The 21,673-nt window shown below is 33.7% G+C and overlaps 1 protein-coding gene across 4 annotated transcripts in view; it reads left to right on the forward strand.

Annotated features, from left to right (window-relative positions):
- DPP10 (dipeptidyl peptidase like 10) overlaps nucleotides 1-21,673 on the forward strand; it is a 1,316,731-nt gene that overhangs the window by 964,168 nt on the left and 330,890 nt on the right. For all 4 annotated transcript variants that reach the window (XM_045558744.1, XM_045558743.1, XM_045558745.1 and 1 more), the window contains exon 4: nucleotides 2,531-2,625. In XM_045558744.1, the coding sequence (XP_045414700.1) occupies nucleotides 2,531-2,625 (95 nt within the window). The remainder of the gene's footprint in view (nucleotides 1-2,530; nucleotides 2,626-21,673) is intronic.

The raw sequence follows: 21,673 nt of genomic DNA on the forward strand, positions 1-21,673 counted from the left end.
TGCCATTCTTGACTGTAAGAGTGTTGCCAGCCTCTGAGTGGAGGTTTTCCCAAGTTCTTGGTGATCATTGGAAAAAGAATTTCAGGAGGTACCATGTAAGCCAAGTGAGCGACAGCTTTTATTGAAAGTAAAAGGACATCCTCAGGAAAGAGAGCAGGCAGACTCACTGGAGAGCAGCTGCACTGGGAGGAAGCGGTTTTAGATCTTTTGTAGTTTTACTAATTGAGGGGAGGAATATTCAAGCAGCTGGCTATTATTAAGAATTTGGGTAGGCCGGGAGCGGTGGCTCACGCCTGTAATCCTAGCACTCTGGGAGGCCGAGGCGGGAGGATCATTTGAGCTCAGGAGTTCGAGACCAGCCTGAGCAAGAGTGAGACCCCGTCTTTAATAAAAAAAAAAAAAAAAAATTTATCTAGACAACTAAACATATAGAAAAAACTAGCCGGGCATGGTGGCGCATGCCTGTAGTGCCAGCTACTTGGGAAGCTGAGACAGAAGGATCGCTTGAGCCCTGGAGTTTGAGGTTGCTGTGAGCTAGGCTGATGCCACGGCACTCTAGCCCAGGCAACAGAGTGAGACTCTGTCTCAAAAAAAAAAAAAAAAGAATTTGGGAAGTAATTCCTGAAATTGGGTTCCCTCCCATTTTCATAGACTTCAAGGGTGGAGGAATTTTAAAACCACTATGTAAATGATATTATAATTAGACAGAGTTCATGTAGGGTGACAGAGATAGCTGACAAGCTGGCTGAAGCTGGTTCTTGCCTGTAATTATCAGCCCCTTTTGTTTAAGATCATTTACTTAACACCTGTGCCCAATCTTCAAGCCTCTGCGTCTGGTCTCAGCCCTGTCTCTTACTCTCCTACCCTAACAATAAGAGAGTCATATTAGACTCAGTCTTTTGAATGTGACACTGAAGAAAAACAAACTTAATTTGTGCTAGTATTGGTTGCTTCTCATCATATAAATTCTAGGTGTAACTATTAATAATATTGAAATAACATGAGAAGGGGTTAGAAAATCTTGTTCTGCCAAAAGTGTTAGACACTGCCACGTGTGTTATTGAAGTTAATCTTCATAATTCACCATCCAGTGTTTGCTTTTCAAGTTCGCAGGTGATGACATTCAGGTTCTGAGAGATTGAAAATTATATAAATTCATTCACTATAAATAGTGGATCTAAAGTCCATTTATATTGCCCTTCTTCCAGAAATGGGCAGGGGATGAGGGATGTGTATGCAATACCATGAAAAAGCCTAGAATTGGGTAATTCTGGAAAGGAGATTATGATTGATAAAAATAAGAAGGAAGTATTCAAAACTACTTCCCTTTTACCTAAACACACACACACACACACACACACACACATCTTTTTAACTTCTTAGTGTCCTAATATGTTCTCTGTCAGTTTTCCCTCAAGTTAATATTTTTGGTCTGAGATATTCTTAAGATGATTTAATTTCCTAACAAATGTGGCTAAATTTAAGTCAAAAATATGTAAAATCAACCATCCAGAAGAAATGCAGCTATTTAAAATGAAGACATCATTCTCCTAAAGTTGACAAAGTAGATTCAATGATATAGTAACAACCTCAGAGATTTTGATCTGTGATCACACAAGCCAGATAAAATAATGGAGACAAAATTCTCAACCAGAAAAAAATTCAAGAAGTTGAAGAGGAGTTGAGTGGTGGTATTAATAAGAGGACTGGATAAATGAATGGGTCTGCAAGCGAATGGTTTGACATGAGGAGACTTAGAACTATATATGGTTATAGTCAACTGGCAGCCCTTCTTGCAAGTTAAAAAACTAGATCACTTATCAGTAATAGCTTACTTTGGAGACTGGAGGCACTTTTCTTTGTTCCTCCTTTCTCACCTCAGAATGTGCAGCAGATTGCCCATATTTTAATTAATTTTCATTTGTTTTTTTTTTTTTTTTTTTTTTTTTTTTGAGACAGAGTCTCACTTTGTTGCCCGGGCTAGAGTGAGTGCCGTGGCGTCAGCCTAGCTCACAGCAATCTCAGACTCCTGGGCTTAAGCGATCCTACTGCCTCAGCCTCCCGAGTAGCTGGGACTACAGGCATGAGCCACCATGCCCGGCTAATTTTTTTGTATATATATTTTTAGTTGGCCAGATAATTTCTTTCTATTTTTAGTGGAGACGGGGTCTCACTCTTGCTCAGGCTGGTCTCGAACTCCTGACCTCGAGCGATCCACCCGCCTCGGCCTCCCAGAGCTAGGATTACAGGCGTGAGCCACCGCGCCCGGCCAATTTTCATTTGTTAAACCATGAATCTGGGTGGCCCTCTCACTAACCCTGTGTTCACTGCACAATAGACCATGTGTTAGGCGGGCTTCCTGATCTTTCAAGAGAATTAATGTGAGCCAAATGCAGAAATCTGCTCGGGTTATTGAAGGCTAACAATGATTGTTCCAATGTGTCTGTTGATTATGCATATTTTCTCCCCTACAGTAATTATGTTACCTAGTCAATGTATTTGTCAATTGTCAATGTCTTTGTTGTTGCAGATACAGATGTGGTGTATAAAAGCGAGAATGGACATGTCATTAAACTGAATATAGAAACAAATGCTACCACATTATTATTGGAAAACACAACTTTTGTAAGTAATGAATAATTAATTACTTTATGCATTTCAGAACTGTTTAGAATGTTCTCTAGGTGTACAAAACTTTCTATTCTTCAGTTCCAGCATTTGTAAAGTATTTCAGGTGAAAAGTTAGGGCTGGAATATCATTATATTATTAGAATCATTAGATCAATTGATAGAAAATATCCCTGTGAACAACTGTTTCATTTTTTCCCCATTTGTTCTTTTTAGTAACTGGGGGAATATTTCCATGATAATAGTTGCTTAGAATGAATACTTCTCCAATAATTTCAATGTAAGATTAGTCATACAAATTCCAAGAATGAAAAAATGGTTAGCCTATTCTGTTATTATTAACTTGAACTTTTAATTCCCCCTCCTTTTTAAAAATTTATTCTTCCTGACTTCTGTCTGTTGTTTTCTGGGTCATGCCTAAAGAAGGCTTTGTAAACTGGCCTTCTGGCGGGGTTGATGTGTTTTACTTTTAGAATTAAGGATTCTGTCAGTACCATTTTTATTCTTTTGTATTGCTGTTTAGCCAACACTTTTCAAATGACTGGATGTGTTTATATTGGTCTTATAAAAGAATATAGCCTTTGTCTTTCTGATAAATCCAGTCCCCTTGAGGATAGGAAGCATGATTACTTGTTGAGTAAGCAATAATGAATTAACTATTGCAATGTTCAAAATCTAGCTCTCCAACACCAAGGAAAAATAGTGCATAGTAATTTACCCACAATTTTATATAATTAAAGTTTCAATATATTGCCTATTTGATGAGTTCATATGGCACAGATGAAACATAGTACAGGGCCTCAGAAGACCTTCCCAAAATAAAACAATAAGCAAAATCATTGGCTTCTTTTAAAATTTATTCCTACTTGTACGTTTGGAATAGACATTTAATCTTCATATTTTTATAGCATGGCCCAGTGGAAAAGATGGACCATGAACTTTTTGTTGTTTACTATTTTTATGTATTAAGCAAAATGGTCATTAAAATAATTAAGTGATTATATATGTATGTATCTGCTAGGCTAAATTTAAACAACCAGTGGATATACATTAATAATTAGGTTATTAACTAGCAGAAAATAATGACGTTTTTGTTTTTCAACTCATCATTTAATTCACACTTATTTGAAGAAAAGCTACTCTCTATGCAACTCTTTATGGTTCTTGTGGGATGTAAAGAATACAAAAGGAGATTGCTCTCTTTCTAAGGATATAGATTTCCTTTGGGGAAACATTAGCCCTCATGAAAAGTTTTAATAAATAGTACAGAGCAGTACCTTTATTTCTTCATTGAATGATCCTCAGGGATGCTAGGGAAGAGGCTAGGGAGTCATTGAGAGGTACTGTCATCATTAGAAAAGAAGTTCTTAGTGGGAAGATAGGATGGGAAGCAGAAAGCAGTAATTGGTAATGATGAGAAGGCATCCTAATGGTATCCTGATTAAAGTCAACAGGAATTGATTTTCTATAAAATTAGTTTGAGGAACATAAATTAAATGCGTTTTTATTTTTCTTTCCTTTACCATAAAATAGCATTTTTTAATGGAGATGATAGGCCTGCAGCAGCTAAGCATTCAGGTTAATTATAGACACTCAGCAGGTGAATATTCTGTTATGTGACCATTCCTTACTGATCACTCCCTTATATAAGTTAACGTGGTTTTTCCCCTGATCACTAATTATAGGGTTTTTTTCCCCAGCATTTTATTCATTGATTTTTTAGCCTCTATTACACATCAAAAAAAACCCAAAAAACAAATAAAACTTTTGGTTATTATTTCATTATCCCAATTCTTTTGTTGGTATTACACACCACCCGCCATCTCATCTCATTGTGGTTTTCTCCACGTGCCAATTAATGCCATTTTGTTTTTATGTTTTTGTGTTAAATCTTTTAAAATCTCTTTGAGTTCTATTTTTATTCTCCTCTATGTTGGCCATGACTTTTAATTACCACAGAGTCATATTTAGTAAATATTCTAATTTACTGATCTTCTAAGATTCATAGACTCTCTAAAGACATTTATGTCATAACACAGATAATTAAGCAATTTACAAGTTCCAGAAATGTCTGAATTTGATGGGGGTTATTTTTAAGGGAGTGGAGGGTGGCATATATTTGCATCCAGTAACCCAAAACTGAGACCAAAATAGAAATTATCATAATTTCAGATGATTTCAGAGGAACTTGTTTAATCATATTCTCCCAATACCAAGGTAGCATTGTTTAATACAATTGTGTTTTTAAAGTTCACATTAGGCTAAAGTCTGGATTTACTTTCTCTCCCAGTACATTCTGTTTAAAAAAATCTGTTATTAGGGCATAAAAGTTCTGTTCATATTGCAGGCTTTTCTTTGAGCAATTACCAATATTTTAATTATAATCCTAATTATATCAGATAAGTATTAAAAGCTTTGTAATAAAATTGTGCCAGTCAATTGAGAAAATAAACATATTATTGATAAAAATCTGCTTAATAAGACACTTTATGCTAAAAAACAACTACCAATTTACTTTAAAAATTAAGATAATTTGAACATCACATTGCCATTTTCCAGCTTAAACACATTTTAAAAATGATTACTGTGTACTTTTCGCTGTTAACACACTGTGAGTAAAAATGATATTTGGCATGGCTGTAAAAAATGAAAAAAAAAAATTTTTAATGAAATAATTGTCTTAAGGCATTTTTTTGGAGTGAAGCTAGGTGGATTTCTAATGAAGGAGGAAATTACAGCGCATATAACTTTTGAATATGAGAATGAGAAAGAAGTGATTTAGCCCCAAAACTGTTCTTAATCATTTCTAAGTGTTTGGAAATGTTATCTCTTAAAGGCAGAACTATTTCAGACAAAAGCTCTTCATGACGACATATTGAGGAAAATGTTTCATACATATCAGTTCTACTTTTTCTGCCATCGATACACCAGCAGCCATAAATTGTTTTATCAAATCACTTTTTGAAATTAGTAAAGGGTTGTAAACATGGGTTCAAGCTCCTTGTGTTTAGATATTGTTAAGAAATTTTAACAAAAAAGGTCTCATGCACCAATATGGAAAGGAATAATTGAGATAAGAGGCCAATCTTAAATCTCTGAAAATCTATAAGCATTTAAGTACATGCTATTAAAAATATTCTAAAACACAGGGAGAAAATTGATACATGGCAGCAGAATAACTTCAAGGAATATGTTAGCTACATATTTTTTGGTCCAATTGTCTATTTATAGGTCATTAAAAAATAGTAGTTTTGAGAAGAACCAGCAAGTCATTGACAGATCATGCATTGAGGTAGCATTAATTGGCTTGCATCCCATCCTAGTGTTTTTGATTTTGTTTGTTGTTTTATTTGTTGTGCCACTGGGTATCTGGTGGGGATAAATCCAACTCTTTGTACTACCGTGGAAATCAGGAAAGTTATTTACTGATTTGTATTTGAGGAAATAGGTGCCCTATTAAAAAATAAATAAAAGCACAAATAAAGAATTGTTGGATAAAAGCTCCTAAAATTTCGCCTCGTCCAATTTGAGATGAAGAAAGCTATCAGAAAAATTCCAATTGGCCATATGGTCTCATATGCTGGCTACAGTAAAATGAAGAATTTGTTGTTTTTAAAGGTTTGGCTTTAGCAGTATGTGTCTATATCCCAGTATTGATTGACATCAGTTGTATAACTAATACTGGTTAACCAGGGAAGCCACAGGAACTTTACATGTGAATGTTGCTGTGTGCTTGACAGTACTGTTTCTTTCTTTTTCTAGACCAGTGTTTCTCAGTTGGGGGTGATTTTGCCCCTTGAAGACATTTGTCAACTCTGGGGACATTCTTGATTTTCATGATTGGAAATAGGGAGTTTGCTATGGGAATCTAGTCGGTAGAGGTCAGGGATGTGTCCTGCAATGCACGGGACAGCTCCCCACAACAAAGACTTATCCAACTGGAAATGTCAGTGATGTCAACTTTGAAAAACTGTTCTAGAATCAGATACAAGAGAAACCATGTGATAAATAGAAGGTAATTTTTTCTGAGGTGGGATCAAAGTAGTGACTCTTAAATGAATAATTTTAAGAAAGATCTTATGTTGTGGCTTCTAGCTTCATTAGCTTGAGATATTTTTCTTCTTTTGAAGGACAGCCCTGCAAAGAGGCCAGCCTGCATGAGTGGAATCATTTGGCCTTGGCTTCCTTGCCTTTTTATATTGCTGGGTACAAGTTAAAAGTGTGACCTCAGGTTGTATTTTGTAATATATAATTTGCTGGGTATACTTCTGATTGGAGCATTTTTTGTTCAGATAAGTTAATATCACTCATTTGGCAGTTGCCAACTCTTTTGACTAGAAAGTGATTGTTTCTTTTTAAGTTTGAGGATAAAAATTGATGGCCACTGGCCAGCCAGTATAATTGCTTTCATTGGTGCACTGTGTTTATGAACAATTGAATTTCATTGTATTTAGATTGGCCATGTCTTTCCCTTCACAATAGCCGTTACTGTTCCCTCTTGTTGGATATCTTCATATTTATCTTATTTTTATTATTCACCTTGAAAATATTCAGATACTTTTTACATCCACATTATTTGTTTTGAAAATTATTATTATATTTACTTAGATTATTTAGATAATTTCCAACTCTTTGCCATCAAAGAGGGATCTAACTTTATTCATACAATCTGTGTATTATACATTCAGGAAAATAAATGGCATAGTATGTTTTTCAGCAAAGATTGGAATATTTCTTTCTATATTCATTAAAGAATGAAAACATTGAATTTACCACAAATATTTAGCTTTTTCAAAATTTTCTGTAAGTTAGATGGATGTGAAAATGAATTTCGACATACTCTGAAAAGTGATGATTATCAAAACTCAAAAATTAGAAAGAAAAATTCTGATCCTCACCCTAGATGTCTACTCAGGCACAAATTTAATTTGAAGTGTGGGAAGAAATACGCGTGTCTCCTTATGTTTGCAAGTAGGACAGGATGGACCTGTGGGAATACAGTTATTTCTACAGTTCCCTTCAGGTGAAAAGGGGCAAAAATCTATTATTCCGCATTATATTTTACCCCATACTATCACTGTGAACCATCTAGGAACTAGATACAATGAGCAAATTTATTCACAAGGGAAAAGTATCTCAGATGATATAATAACTTTTATTATCAATAGTGTTAATTGTTAATACAAAAAATCCACTTCCATAGCTGTATTTAATCATTGTGAATATTCTTGATTAACTAATTCTTGACAGAAACTAAAATTATCTAAATAACATACCTAAAAATGTCTCCTTTGGATAAGAATAAAACACTGATATAAACAACATGTTTTCTTTATGAGACATCACTTGCTCAACCATATGAACGTGGGTTTAGTTTAATCTCGTCTGATATAGTCTCAAAGATATGTGCAATAAAATTATTACAATTCTATTATTTACTTTTTTGAAGATTCTCATTTATTCTCTTTGGAGCTGAAGGTGTGTGTCAGACAGGGTACTGGAAGCCATCAGGCAGCCAGATTTATTACAATTGTTTACAATTGTTTTGGAATTTGTCTTCTTGAAAGTCAGTGTTCTGACTCATATCCAGGACCAATCAGTCCATTGTGAGCAATTCAAGACCCTTGTTACATGCCCTTGAACATCTGATGGATTTTTCTGCCCTTCATTTTCTCTCTGAATAATTTTATAAATACTTATCTCCCAGTCATGTAGAGCTAATTAGAAATTTTTTAAAAAATATTTGTCAAAGAATACAAAGTTTTACTTACATGATAGGAATAAATTTTTGATATCTCTTGAGCAGCAGGGTGAGCATAGTTAATAATAAAGTGTTGTATGTTTCAAAATTGCTGAGAGTAAATTTCAAATGTCTCACCACAAAAAATGATGGGTGAGGTGATGAATCTGTTAAATTATTAAAATTATTAAAATTTAATTATTAAAGTTTAATTATTAAATATCTTTAATTATTTCACATTTTGTGTGTATAAACATCACATCGTATTCCATAAATATACATAGTTATAATTTCTCAATTAAAATCATATTAATAAAAAGCTTTTAAATAATAAAACACCCAGTTTTTAAGTTAATTTATGGTAAAATATATTTTTAAGAGAATTTGAAGGTCTTGAAGTTGATAACATAGAAATAATCTTTATTCCTCTTCCCTTTTGGTTTTTCAGAATACTTCATTGTGCAGTTTTATTGCTGTATAACCATGCATTGGAAAAACTTCTGCAGTCTATCTACGCTATCGAATGCAGATATTCTAATAGAACAATGCAAATAAATTAGTATTTTAGTTTGCTTGTGTAACATGTATGAGAATTCAAGGAAGTTCAATTTTTGACAAACATTAAATAATAATGGCAGTTCATTATAGAGCTGTCTCCCATTTCACTTTAAATAAAAGGAAACAGACCCAAAGAAATAAAGAGACTTGCTCAATACATTTAACATAGTCTTGATACCAGAGTAAAAATATCTTGACTCCTAATAAGGTGTGGCTCTTACTATACCTGGCTGAGTATTCCATTCATAATCCCTTTTAATGAAATGTAAAAATAAATTACAATCCCTAATATCTTATATGTAAGAAATTTCTATGTGTAGTTTTCACTTAAACTTTTTAGGAAAGACAGTTGCGTTAAATATACATATATTTATATGTATGTATATGTACACACATTATAGATAGATGATAGATATCTACATATAGATCTGGCTCTATTTGTCTATATCTATCTATCTGTCTATCTTACTACCAGCTAGTTATGTAGAAAACATTATAAAATGAATGGAAAAGAGAAAAAAAGGTTTTGGTTGTTTTACTTGGCTGCGGTCACTGTATTTCTCTTTAGCGCATTTTGAATATCTCAATATCTAACACCTCTGTCATCATTCCTTCCATCCAAATATTTTCAATTCTTGTTGAAATCCTGCCTATGTGAACAAAGGGAAACACCATTGGCTGAATTACACACACACACACACACACACACCACCACCACCACCAAGCCAGCAACACCTATTATTATGAAACACCACGTTGCTTTTCTTCCCTTCTTTCCCCTGATAAATCTGGCTGAAGTAATCTAGTTTAAATATGAAGTTATTCCTTCTCTTAAAAATGTGTAGAGATTTTTCTACCTCTACTTCTTTTTTTTTTTTTTTTGAGACAAAGTCTCACTCTGTTGCCCAGGCTACAGTGCTGGGGCACCAGCCTAGCTCACAGCAACCTCAAACTCCTGGCCTCAAACAATCCTTCTGCCTCAGCCTCCAGAGTAGCTGGGACTACAGGCATGTGCCACCATGCCTGCCTAATTTTTTCTATACATTTTTAGTTGTCCATATAATTTCTTTCTATTTTTAGTAGAGACGGGGTCTTGCTCTTGCTCAGGCTGGTCTCAAACTCCTGAGCTCCAATGATCCTCCTGCCTCAGCCTCCCAGAGTGCTAGGATTACAGGTGTGAGCCACCGCCTGGCCTACCTCTACTTCTTTTTTTTTTTTTTTCTCATTCAAAAAATATTTATTGGATGTTTACCAAGGGTGAGGCACTGGGAAACCAAGATGAATAAACTTTAGACCTACTCTCTCTATATATATATATCTTTTTATCCATGTTTATTGTATTTATTATGTCCCAGACACTGAACTAAGTTTCTCTTTTTTTTTTTTTTTAATTTCAGCTCTTCATGGGGGTACAAAAGCTCAGGTCTTACCTCTACTTCTTGATAATGTTTCTGCAACATTGTTGAAATGACTCATTTTGTCTTATTAGTTCGTTATTTTTCACCTGTTTATTGGATCCCTGTTATGTGTCAGATATTCCAGATTTTGTAGGTACAATGGTGAGCAAAGCAAGTTTGTCAGACTAATAATAAACAAATACTCAAGTAAAAATACAAGAAAATGTCAGCCAGTATTAAATCTTTGTGGAAAAATAACATAGGGTGAAGGCTAGAGAATGATCAGGTGCTTAGGAAAAGCCCACAATGGAGGTAACATTTCAAGGTCAAGTTGAAGAGTTTTGTAGGTTGCAAGAACAATAATTACAAAGAATCTAGGCTGCAAACTGTATAGATCTATTCTAAGAACATTATATATATAGTGTGTGTGGATGTGAAGAATGGAACAATAAGAACCCAGTGAGATAACCAGAGGGTATATTATGTTGAATTTTGTAGATCAAGGTTTCGTTTTGTGAGCAATAGGCACAATTTGAAGAAAGAAAATAGTAATATTTCAGTCGTATTTTTAAAGAACACTCTGTCTACTATATGAGGAACGCATTCCAGGGGTATTAAAGTAGAAACTGAGAGACCCACTTTTAAGGCTACTGCAAATGTACAAGTGAGAGAAGATACAGGGCTTGAACCATGTACAAAGGTGCTAACGGAGAAGGTAAAAAGGAGGTGGATGGAGGATTTGTTTGGAGACGGGTGGATGGGGCTTTCTTCACTAATTACTTTCAGCCTGTTGGAAATAGAGGGATCAACATTGTCTCCTAGGTTTTTAAATATAATTAAATGGGTAATTCTATTTTTAATATTTTTAGACAAATTTTGCCAATAGTCTGTTTAGTATTTAGTTGTTAAATATATATGTTTATGTATGTTTTTGTATATAAAAGTACAATAGGCTGGGCGTGGTAGCTCACACCAGTAATCCTAGCACTCTGGGAGGCTGAGGAAGGAGGATGGCTTGAGCTCAGGAGTTCGAGACCAGCCAGAGCAAGAGTGAGACCCCCGTCTCTACTAAAAATAGAAAAATTAGCTGGGCATTGTGGCACACACCTGTAGTCCCAGCTACTTGGGAGGCTGAGGCAGGAGGATTGCTTGAACCCAGGAGTCTGAGGTTGCTGTGAGCTAGGCTGACACCATGGCAACAACTCTAGCCCTGGCAACAGAGCAGGACTCTGTCTCAAAAAAAAAAAAAAAAAGTACAATAGAGAAATTTTCAGAGGTTTGGTTAAAAAAATTGCAATAAAATTACCAAATTTACATAGAACATAGAAATGCATATATTATTTTCTTTATTATTACTTGATTGAATCATTCAATGATTTTTTTTTTTTTTTGAAATAGAGTCTCGTTCTAGCACTTGGGCTAGAGTGCAGTGGCATCATCATAGCTCGCTGCAAACTCAAACTCCTGCGCTCAAACGAATGGTCCTGCCTCAGCCTCCTGTGTAGCTAGGACTACAGGCACATGCCACCACCATGCCTGGCTAATTTTCCCATTTTTTGCAGAGACAGGGCCTCACCTCTTGCTCAGGCTGGTCTCGAACTCCTTGCCTCAATCAATCCTCTCACTTTAGCCTCCCAAAGTAGTAGGATTACAGGTGTGAGCCACCACACCCAGACTCATTCAATAATTTTTATATACCTTTATCATCCCCCATACTGTAATAGCTGCTGAAGATACAACTGTAAGAAAATAGAAGAGTCTCTGCCATAGTGATTTCATAGTCTATTAGAAGAAGCATGTACTAATTAAATAATTAGATGTAGAAACATTTACAATCTATGATATGAAATAAAAGTGAAGTATAGGAATATAACAATAAAAGTAAAATATTACTTTCACTTTTATTGCTCAAAGTCCATGTTAGAATTTGTAATATATTAACCTGATCTATTTTGAAGAAGTCATAGAAAGCTTCTCTAATGAAATAAAGGTGAGTAGAGAGAAGTTTACTAGGGAAGAATAGAGCTTAAGGTCTGTGGGACTAGCATGAGCCTTGGAGCATTGGTAACTCCTAAAGGGTGCCAGTGTGGCAGGAGAGCACAGGGAAGGAGGGGACAGATGAGGTTGGGGAAAGAGGTAGGAGCCAGATCATTTGGGTCATAGTGTTGGATTTTCAAAAATGATGAGATTTGCTTTTGAAACAAAGATCTCTGTAGGGAAAGTTAGAGAATAAATTAAAGTTGCGGCTCAGGAGAGGAAAATGGACTTAGGCAGTGGCAGTAAAGTGAAAGATTTGAAAAATAAGAAGTAAAATAAAGTAACAGAATGAGAATGATAGTGGCTGGAGGCAGTGGTTAGAAGCAGGAGTTAGAAGGAGGCAGCAAATATAATTCCTGAGATTTTGGTGGTATAAGTTAATGTATGGGGGAGTTAACCATTGAGGTGAGGGAGCCTGGTTAAGAGCTAGGTTTGAGGGTTTGGTTGGATGAAAATACCTGTTAAGCTATATTTAGTAATCAGTGGGGATAACTATCAATATTTAAAAATGTCAAATTTCTTGATTAAAATGTTGTAATTAAGGCTTTCATTAAAAAAATAGTTGATGTTGACGTCTTTAATGAAGTTCTTATTGATTTAGAAATACAGAAATGTATAAGCTTATTCAAAGCCAAATTTGATAATCTTTTGATTATCTGAGTATCTATTATCTTTTGATTAAGTAGTTGTGATATATTTTTTATCTTTCATGAAACTTCTCACGAGTTTATGAATTTCTTAAAAGAAAAGGCCAACCAAGCCTTAGCCAACTTTGTGTCTGGTGTAATGATGGCATACCACAAAATAGACATTTAATGCATATTTTTTGAATTAATTATATTTATTTTCTTCTTCACCTATTATCATTTCTGAAAATATTACATTCAGAGTGGTCTGTAAAAGAACACAGGAGAAAAAGGAAATTTAATGAACTTTTATAAAATTTAAGTCAGCCACAAAAATAATTTATAAACAAACAAAAAAAAGATTTTCCCTACCCATTAAAATTTGAGACCATGAGATAACAAGCAACTAAACTGGTGCTCTGATTACTGAAAATGAATAATATTTATTTTCAACAAATATCTGAGGACAGAAAACAATTACTTGATTCTTCACAACATATCTTTATTATTTTGGAAACATTGTTAATTGGTAGGATGTTCTAGAAACTTATATAAATGTTAGAAGAAATTTTATTTCATCCTTAAATGTATCCATTGCTTGCTAGACACTGAAATGTTTCTTAAACCTTAGTTTCAGGAAAATCTACTCATGTCTTAAGTAATTCACATTTATATATGTAAAAGGTGACTCATAATTGATATCGTTTTCTAGTTTTTGACTAACGGGAAACTAAGACCTAAATTTAAAGCTTACTTCTAACAGTTATGAAAGAATTTAGAGCATGGAAATTATGCTAATTCATTCTGACTTCATTATACTGCTCATCAATTTATTTATTTTTTCTCTTTTTCCCTAATTTTCTCCTTCTCTCTTTCTCTACATAGATAATAGATAAATAGATAGAAAGACAGAGAGACCAGACAGATAGATACAGTGATATTTCTGTGTGTGTATATGTAAAAGCTTTATTGAGATTTATTTCACATACTATAACTTTTACCCATTTGAAATGTACAGTTCAATAGTTTTTAGTTTACTCACAGAATTGTGCAACCATCACCACTATCTGATTTTAGAATATTTTCAACAGCCCCAAAAGAAACCTTTACACATTAACAGCCCTTCCCCATCCCCACCTCTCCCTCTGCAGCCTCAGACAATTATTAATATGTTTTGTCTCTGTGGATTTGCATATTCTCTACATTTCAGATAAACGGAATCTACAATGTGTAGTCATTTGTGACTAGCTTCTTTCACTTAGCACAATAGGTTCTAGGTTTATCTGTGTGTTAGCATTCATCAGTACTTCATTCTTTTTTATTGCTAAATAATATTTCATTGTATAAATATACCAGTTTTTGTTTATTCATTCATCAATTAATGGACATTTAAGTTTTTTCTACTTTTTGGCTGTTACGAATAATGCTTCTATGAACATTTATTTGTGTGCAGATTTGGTGTAGAGATTTATTTTCATTTCATTTGGTATGTTTCCACTCTTGAGGAGTAGAATTGTGAGTAATATGGGAACTCTATGTTTAGCATCTTGAAGAACTTAAAAATTATCTTCCAAAGTTATTGTCTTTCTACCAGCAGTATAAGAGGGGCCTGATTTCTTCACATCCTCTACAATGTGTGTTATCTATTTGATTTTATCCATTTTAGTAGATATGAAGTAATATCCTATCATGGCTTTGATTTATATTTTCTTAATTAATTGATGACATTGAGTGTTGTTTCATGTGCTTATTGACCATTGGTGTATCTTCTTTGGAGAAATGTTAGTTCAAATCCTTTTCCCACATATGAAATTGAGCTTTTTGTCTTCCTATTGTTTAACTATTCTTTGTATATATTGAAAATTGAAGTTTCTTGTCGAATACATGATTTCCAAGTGTTTCCTCCCAGGCATGCTGTCTTTCACTTTCTGGATGGTGTCCTTTGATGTATAAGATTTTAATACTGATGATATCAAATTTATTTTTTCTTTTGTTTTATGTAGTTTGTTCTTAATTTAAATTAACTTCTATTTTTTTGTTTAGGAGTATTATAGTTTTTATTCTTACATTTAGCTCTATGATTCATGTTGAGTTGATTTTTGAATATGACATGAGGAAGGGGGTACAAATTCATTCTTTTGCAAGTGGGCATACCATTGTCCGTGCAACTTTTTCTTTGAAAAAAATCATTTTTTCCCCATCGAATGATTTTGGCACCCTTGTCAATGTTAATTGACCACATATACATGAGTTTATCTCTGGACTCTCTATTCTATTGATCTATTAATATACGTCTATTCTTATGCTGGTAGCACAGTTTTGATTACTGTGACTTCATAGTAAGACTTGAAATTGAGATGTGTGAGTTCCTGAACGCTGTTCTTCTTTTTCAAAATTGGATTTCTGGATCCCTTGCATTTCTGTATAAGTTTTAATATCAACTTGTAAATTTTAGCAAAAAAAATTAGGAAGCTGATATTTTGATTTTGATAGGGATTGCATTGCCTCTGTATATCAATTTTGAAAATATTGCTATCTTGACAAAGTTAAATTTTCTGATCCATGGGCTTGCACTATCTTTAATTTTATTTAGAGCTTTTAAAATTTTTGTAAAATAATGCTTTATGTTTTCAGTGTACAAATGTTATACTTTCAAAAAATATTCATACATATTTCATTATTTTTGAGGCTATTATAAATGGGATTGCTTACTTCATCTTTTGATTGTTCGCAGCTAGTGCATAGAAATGTAATAATTTGTGTATATTGCTGTTTTATCCTGCCACATCATTAAACTTGTTTATAGTATGTTTTAGTAGACTCCTTAGGAATTTCCAAATGTAAAATCATGTATTCTGTTAAAAAGGTAGTTTTAAGGTGGGTACAGTGGCTCACACCTATAATCCTAGCACTCTAGGAGGTTGAGGCGGGAGGATTGCTTGAGGTCAGGAGTTTGAGACTAGCCTGAGCAAGAGCAAGACACGGTCTCTACTAAAAATACAAAAAAAATTAGCTGGGCATGTGGGCACGTGCCTGTAGTCTCAGCTACTGGGGACGCTGAGGCAAGAGGATCACGTGAGCCCAGGAGTTTGCAGTTTCTGGACCTGATGGCATAGCACTCTATTCAGGGCAACAGGATGAGATTCTGTCTCAAAAAAAAGAAAAAAAGTAGTTTTAATTTTTCCTTTTTAATCTAGAAGCATTTTATTCTTTTTCTTGCCTAATTGCCCTGGCAAGATCCTCCAGTACAATACTGAATAGAAATGATGAGAGCAGACATCCCTATCTTGTCTCTGATTATAGGGACAAACATTCAATCTCCCTCTATTAAATATATTGTTAGCTCTGTGTGTGTGTGTTTTGTAGATACACTTTATTAAGTTGGGAACGTTCTCTTCTATTCCTAGTTTGTTTAGTATTTTATCATGAAAGAGTGTTGGAATTTGCTAAGTACATTTTCTGCATTGATTGAGGTATTTATGTCTTTAAAATTTTTTTCTATGGATATGATGTTTTACATTAAATGATTTTTGAACAATTAACAAAACTTGTATTTCTAGGATAAATCCCATTTCACAATGGTATATAATCCTTTGTATATATTGTTGGGTTCTGTTTCTTGGTATTTTGTTCAGAAGTTCTGTTTATATTCAGAAGGGGTATCAGTCTGTAGCTTTCTTTTCTAGTGATGTTTTTTTCTGGTTTTGGTATCAAGATAATATTGGCCTAAAAGAATGAGTAGCAAAGCGTTCTCTCTTTTTATTTTTTGGAAGAGTTTGCAAAAGATTAGTGTTATAATTTGAACTCACCAATCGAGCCATGGGGCCTGGGCTTCTTTTTGGTGAAAAATTTTCTGACTACCGTTAATATTTTAATTCTTTTACATGTTACAGACCTATTTCAATTACATATTTTTTTCCAAAATTTATGTTGGTTTTGGAAACTTGTATCTTTCTAACTTTGTTCTATTGATCTAAATAATCTAATTTGTTGACATACCATTTTTACTATATTTTTTATCATATTTTTATTTCTGTAAGGTCAGTACGTATGCCCCTCTATCATGCAATTTTAGTAATTTGAATTTCTTAATTTTTTTGCCATCCATCTAGCTAAAGCTTTGTTAATTTTCTTTTTCTTTTCAAGGAACCAACTCTTGGTTTTATTGATTTTCTCCATTGTTTTTCTAGTCCAGATTTAATTTATTTTCACTCTAATCTTTATTTCCTACCTTCTGCTTGTTTGTGTTAACTTATCTTTTTTCTACTTTTTTTTTAGATAGAAGGTTAAACTAGCAATTTGAGGTACATCTTTTTTCTTTTCTTTACTTTTTTCTCTCTTTTTTCTTTTATGATATAGGTATTTACAGCTAGAAATTTTTCTCTTAGTTCTATATTAGCTATATATCATAAATTTTGGTAGTTTGTGTTTTCTTTTTTTTTTTTTTTATATATATATATTTTTTATTTCAGCTCATCATGGGGGTACATAAGTTTAGGTTATATACATTTTCCATGTCCCACCCATCCCCCCGAGTCAGAGTCCCAAGCGCGTCCGTTCTCATTCTCCCGACAGTGCACCTGGCACTCATCATGTAGTCATACCTCCATCCCCTCCCCTCCCCCACCTCCCCGGGTCTGCACCTTCAAGCATGACCATTCCCCAGAGGGTGTGCAACGCACTCATCATGTAGGCATACACCCATCCCCTCCCCCCACCCCCCATCCCAGTCTGATATCCAATTGGTATCCTTCCCTGATGTACATTTAGGTGATGATCAGGGAAACCAGTTTTCTGGTGAGTACATGTGATGCTTGTTTTTCCATTCTTTGGATACTTCACTTAGTATAATGGGTTCCAGCTCTCTCCAGGAGAACCAAAGAGATGTCGTATCATTGTTATTTCTTATAGCTGAGTAGTACTCCATGGTATACATACACCACAGTTTACTAATCCATTCGTGGATTGATGGGCACTTGGGTTGTTTCCACATCCTTGCGATTGTAAATTGTGCTGCTATAAACCTTCGGGTACAGGTGTTTTTGTTAAAGAATGACTTTTGTTCTTCTGGGTATATGCCCAATAATGGGATTGCTGGATCAAATGGTAGGTCTACTTGAATCTGTTTAAGGTATCTCCATATTGCTTTCCATAGGGGTTGCACTAGTTTGCATTCCCACCAGCAGTGTATGAGTGTTCCTGTCTCTCCGCATCCACGCCAACATGTGTTGTTTTGGGATTTTTTGATAAAGGCCATTCTCACCGGAGTTAAGTGGTATCTCATTGTGGTTTTGATTTGCATTTCCCTGATGATTAGGGATGTTGAGCATTTTTTGATATGTTTTTTGGCCATTCTTATGTCTTCTTTTGAAAAATTTCTATTCATGTCCTTTGCCCATTTTTTGATAGGATTGTTTGATTTTTTCCTGCTGATTTTCCTGAGTTCTAAATAGATTCTTGTTATCAGTCTTTTATCTGATGTGTAGTATGCGAAAATTTTTTCCCATTCTGTAGGCTGTCTGTTTATTTTCATGACTATTTCTTTGGCTGTGCAGAAGCTTTTTAATTTAATCAGGTCCCAGTCGTTTATTTTTGTTGTTGCTGCGATTGCCTTAGGGGTTGTCTTCATAAATTCTTTGCCTAGACCAATGTCTGTAAGAGTCTTTCCTACATTTTCTTCTAGAATTCTAATTGTTTCCCATTTAAGGTTTAAATCTGTTATCCACCGTGATTTAATTTTTGTGAGAGGTGAAATCTGTGGGTCCTGTTTCAGTCTTCTACATGTGGCTATCCAGTTTTCCCAGCACCATTTATTGAATAGGGACTCTTGTCCCCAGAGTATGTTTTTGTCTATTTTGTCAAAGATTAGATAGTTATATGAGGATGATTTTATATTTGGGTTTTCTGTTCTGTTCCACTGGTCTGTGTCCCTGCCCTTGTGCCAATACCAAGCAGTTTTAAGAACCACAGCTTTGTAGTATAGTTTGAAGTCTGGCAAATCAATACCTCCCATTTTGTTTTTATTGCTTAAGATTGCTTTTGCTATACGGGGTCTTCTCTGATTCCATACAAAGTGTATAATTATTTTTTCTAAATCTGTGAAAAATGATGTTGGTATTTTAATAGGAATTGCATTGAATCTATAGATTACTTTGGGTAGTATAGACATTTTAACGATGTTAATTCTTCCAATCCATGAGCATGGTATGGATTTCCACTTATTTACGTGTTCTGCAATTTCCTTCCTTAGCGTTTCATAGTTCTCTTTATAGAGGTCCTTTACCTCTTTAGTTAAATATATTCCTAGATATTTTATTTTCTTTGTTGCTATTTTGAAAGGTATTGAGTTTGTGTTTTCATATTCATTCTTCTCATAGCATTTTCTCATTTCCCTAGCTATATCATTCTTGACACATTGGTTTTTTAGGCGACTATTATTTAATGTCCACATATTTGTGAATTTCCCAAAATGACTTTCATTATTGATTTCTAATTCTGTTGTGGTCAGAGAACACATTTTTCATAATTTCAATACATTTACATTTATTGAGACTTCTTTTATGGCCTAAGATATGGTATATCCTAGAGAATCATTTGTGTGGACCTCATTAGAATGTATATTCTGTTACTATTTTCAATGTCAGTAAGATCTTTTTCCTTTGTAATGTTACTCAGGTCTTCCCTTACCTTGCTGATGTTTTGCCTAATGGTTCTATCCATTACTAACATTGAGATTTTGAATTCTCCAACTATTATTGTTAAAATGTTTGTTTTCCCCTTCAATTCTGTCAATTTTTGTTTCACGTATTTTGGGACTCTATTATGAGGTGCATATATGTCATATTTTTCTGATAAAATGGCCATCTTATCATTACACTATTTCTTTTTGTCTCTAGTACCATTTTTTGCCTTAGAGTGTATTTTGTGTGATATTAGTGAACTTATTCTATCTCTGCTTTATTTACTACTTGCATTGTACATCTTTTCCACCCTATTTGTGTCTTAAATCTAGAATGTGTCCTTTGTATATATTATATAATTGGATTATGTTTTATTTTTATTCATTCTATCAACTGTCACCTTTTGATTCATGTGTTTGAACTATTTGTACTTAATGCAATTATTGATAAGGCAGGACTTTTGCCAGCCATTTGATAATTTTTTCTGTATCTCTTATGTCATTCTTGTTTCTCCATTCTTTGATGTCTGACTTCTTTTTTGTTAAATAAATATTTTCTACTATACCTTTTACATTCAATATTGGTTTTTTACTATATTTTTTGAGTTATTTTAGCCATTGAGTTTGGAATTTCAACTATCATCTTAATTTAGAATAATGTTCAGATTAAATATTAACTTAATTTAAATAGTGTACAAAAGTTATTCCAAATTACCTTCATACTTCCCTCTCTTTTGTACTCTTATTGTCATATAAGTTGTATCTTTAAACATTATAACCAAATCAACACAGTTTTATTAGTATGTGTGAAGCTATATTATAAAACAGATAGGAGAAGAAAGGATTTACAAACAAAATATATTAATGCCATCTTTCATAATAACCTTACTAGGTCATTGTATACCTGCATGTGGATTCAAGTTACTGTTTAGTGTTTCCTCATTTCAGCCTAGGTCTTCCTTAGTGTTTCTTCTAGGGCAGGTCTGATAGTAATAAATGCTGTCAGGTTTTGTTTATCTAGAAATGGTTTAATTGCTCCTTCCTTTTTGAGTGAGAGTTTAGCTCAATATAGAATTCTTTGTTGACAATCATTTTTTTTCCTTTTAATACTTTGAAGATGTCATCCTAATACTTTTTTTCCCTCTATGAGTTCTTATGAAAAGTCAACTGTTAATCTTACTGAGGATCCCTTGTACATGATATAATTTTTCTTGGGCCATTTTTATGATTTTCTTTTTGTCTGAGTTTTGTCAATTTGACTTTGAAGTGTCTAAGTGAGAATCTTTGTTTGTTCCGCTTAGAATTTTTTGGGCTTCTTGAGTAGGTGCATTAATATGTTTCATCAAATTGGGAGGTTTCGGGTCATTATTTTTTGAAATTTTTTTCTGCTCCTTTCCCTTTTTCTTCTCTGTCTTTAGTCTTTAGATCGATGGCTTTCCTTCTTCTTGTTTATTAGTGTTTATGTTACACTCTACATATCATTTATATATGTCCTTTAAATATAGTAACATTTGCCAGATATTTTTATAAAACATAGTCTAATTATGAATGCAAATATTATTTTCAATCTCCTCCATTAACATTTTTGAAAACAAGAGGATGAAAACATGTTAGAAAATATAAATATCATATTGTGCTATCCACTAGCTACATGGAACTATGTAACTTTATTTTTAAATTGATTAAAATCATATAAAATTAAAAATTCTATCCTCAGTCACACCAGCCACATTTCAAGTGTTCAATAGCCAAATAAAACCAGCAGCTACCACACTGGACAATGTAGATATAAAACATCCCCATCATCACAGAAAGTTCTATTAGAACTTGCCCAGATGTATATATATTGAAAAAAAATTCTCTTCTCATCACTCAGTACCCCTTTTTGAAGGTAGCCATGTAAATATTTGTATCTATAAAAAAATTCTCCACAAATATGTCTGTATATGTCTTCAAACTCTGTGTAAACTATATAACATTCTAAAATAAATGAACTCATAAATACATG

The sequence above is a fragment of the Lemur catta genome, chromosome 8 (assembly GCF_020740605.2).
Source record: "Lemur catta isolate mLemCat1 chromosome 8, mLemCat1.pri, whole genome shotgun sequence".
In the NCBI taxonomy this organism is placed as follows: Eukaryota; Metazoa; Chordata; class Mammalia; order Primates; family Lemuridae; genus Lemur; species Lemur catta.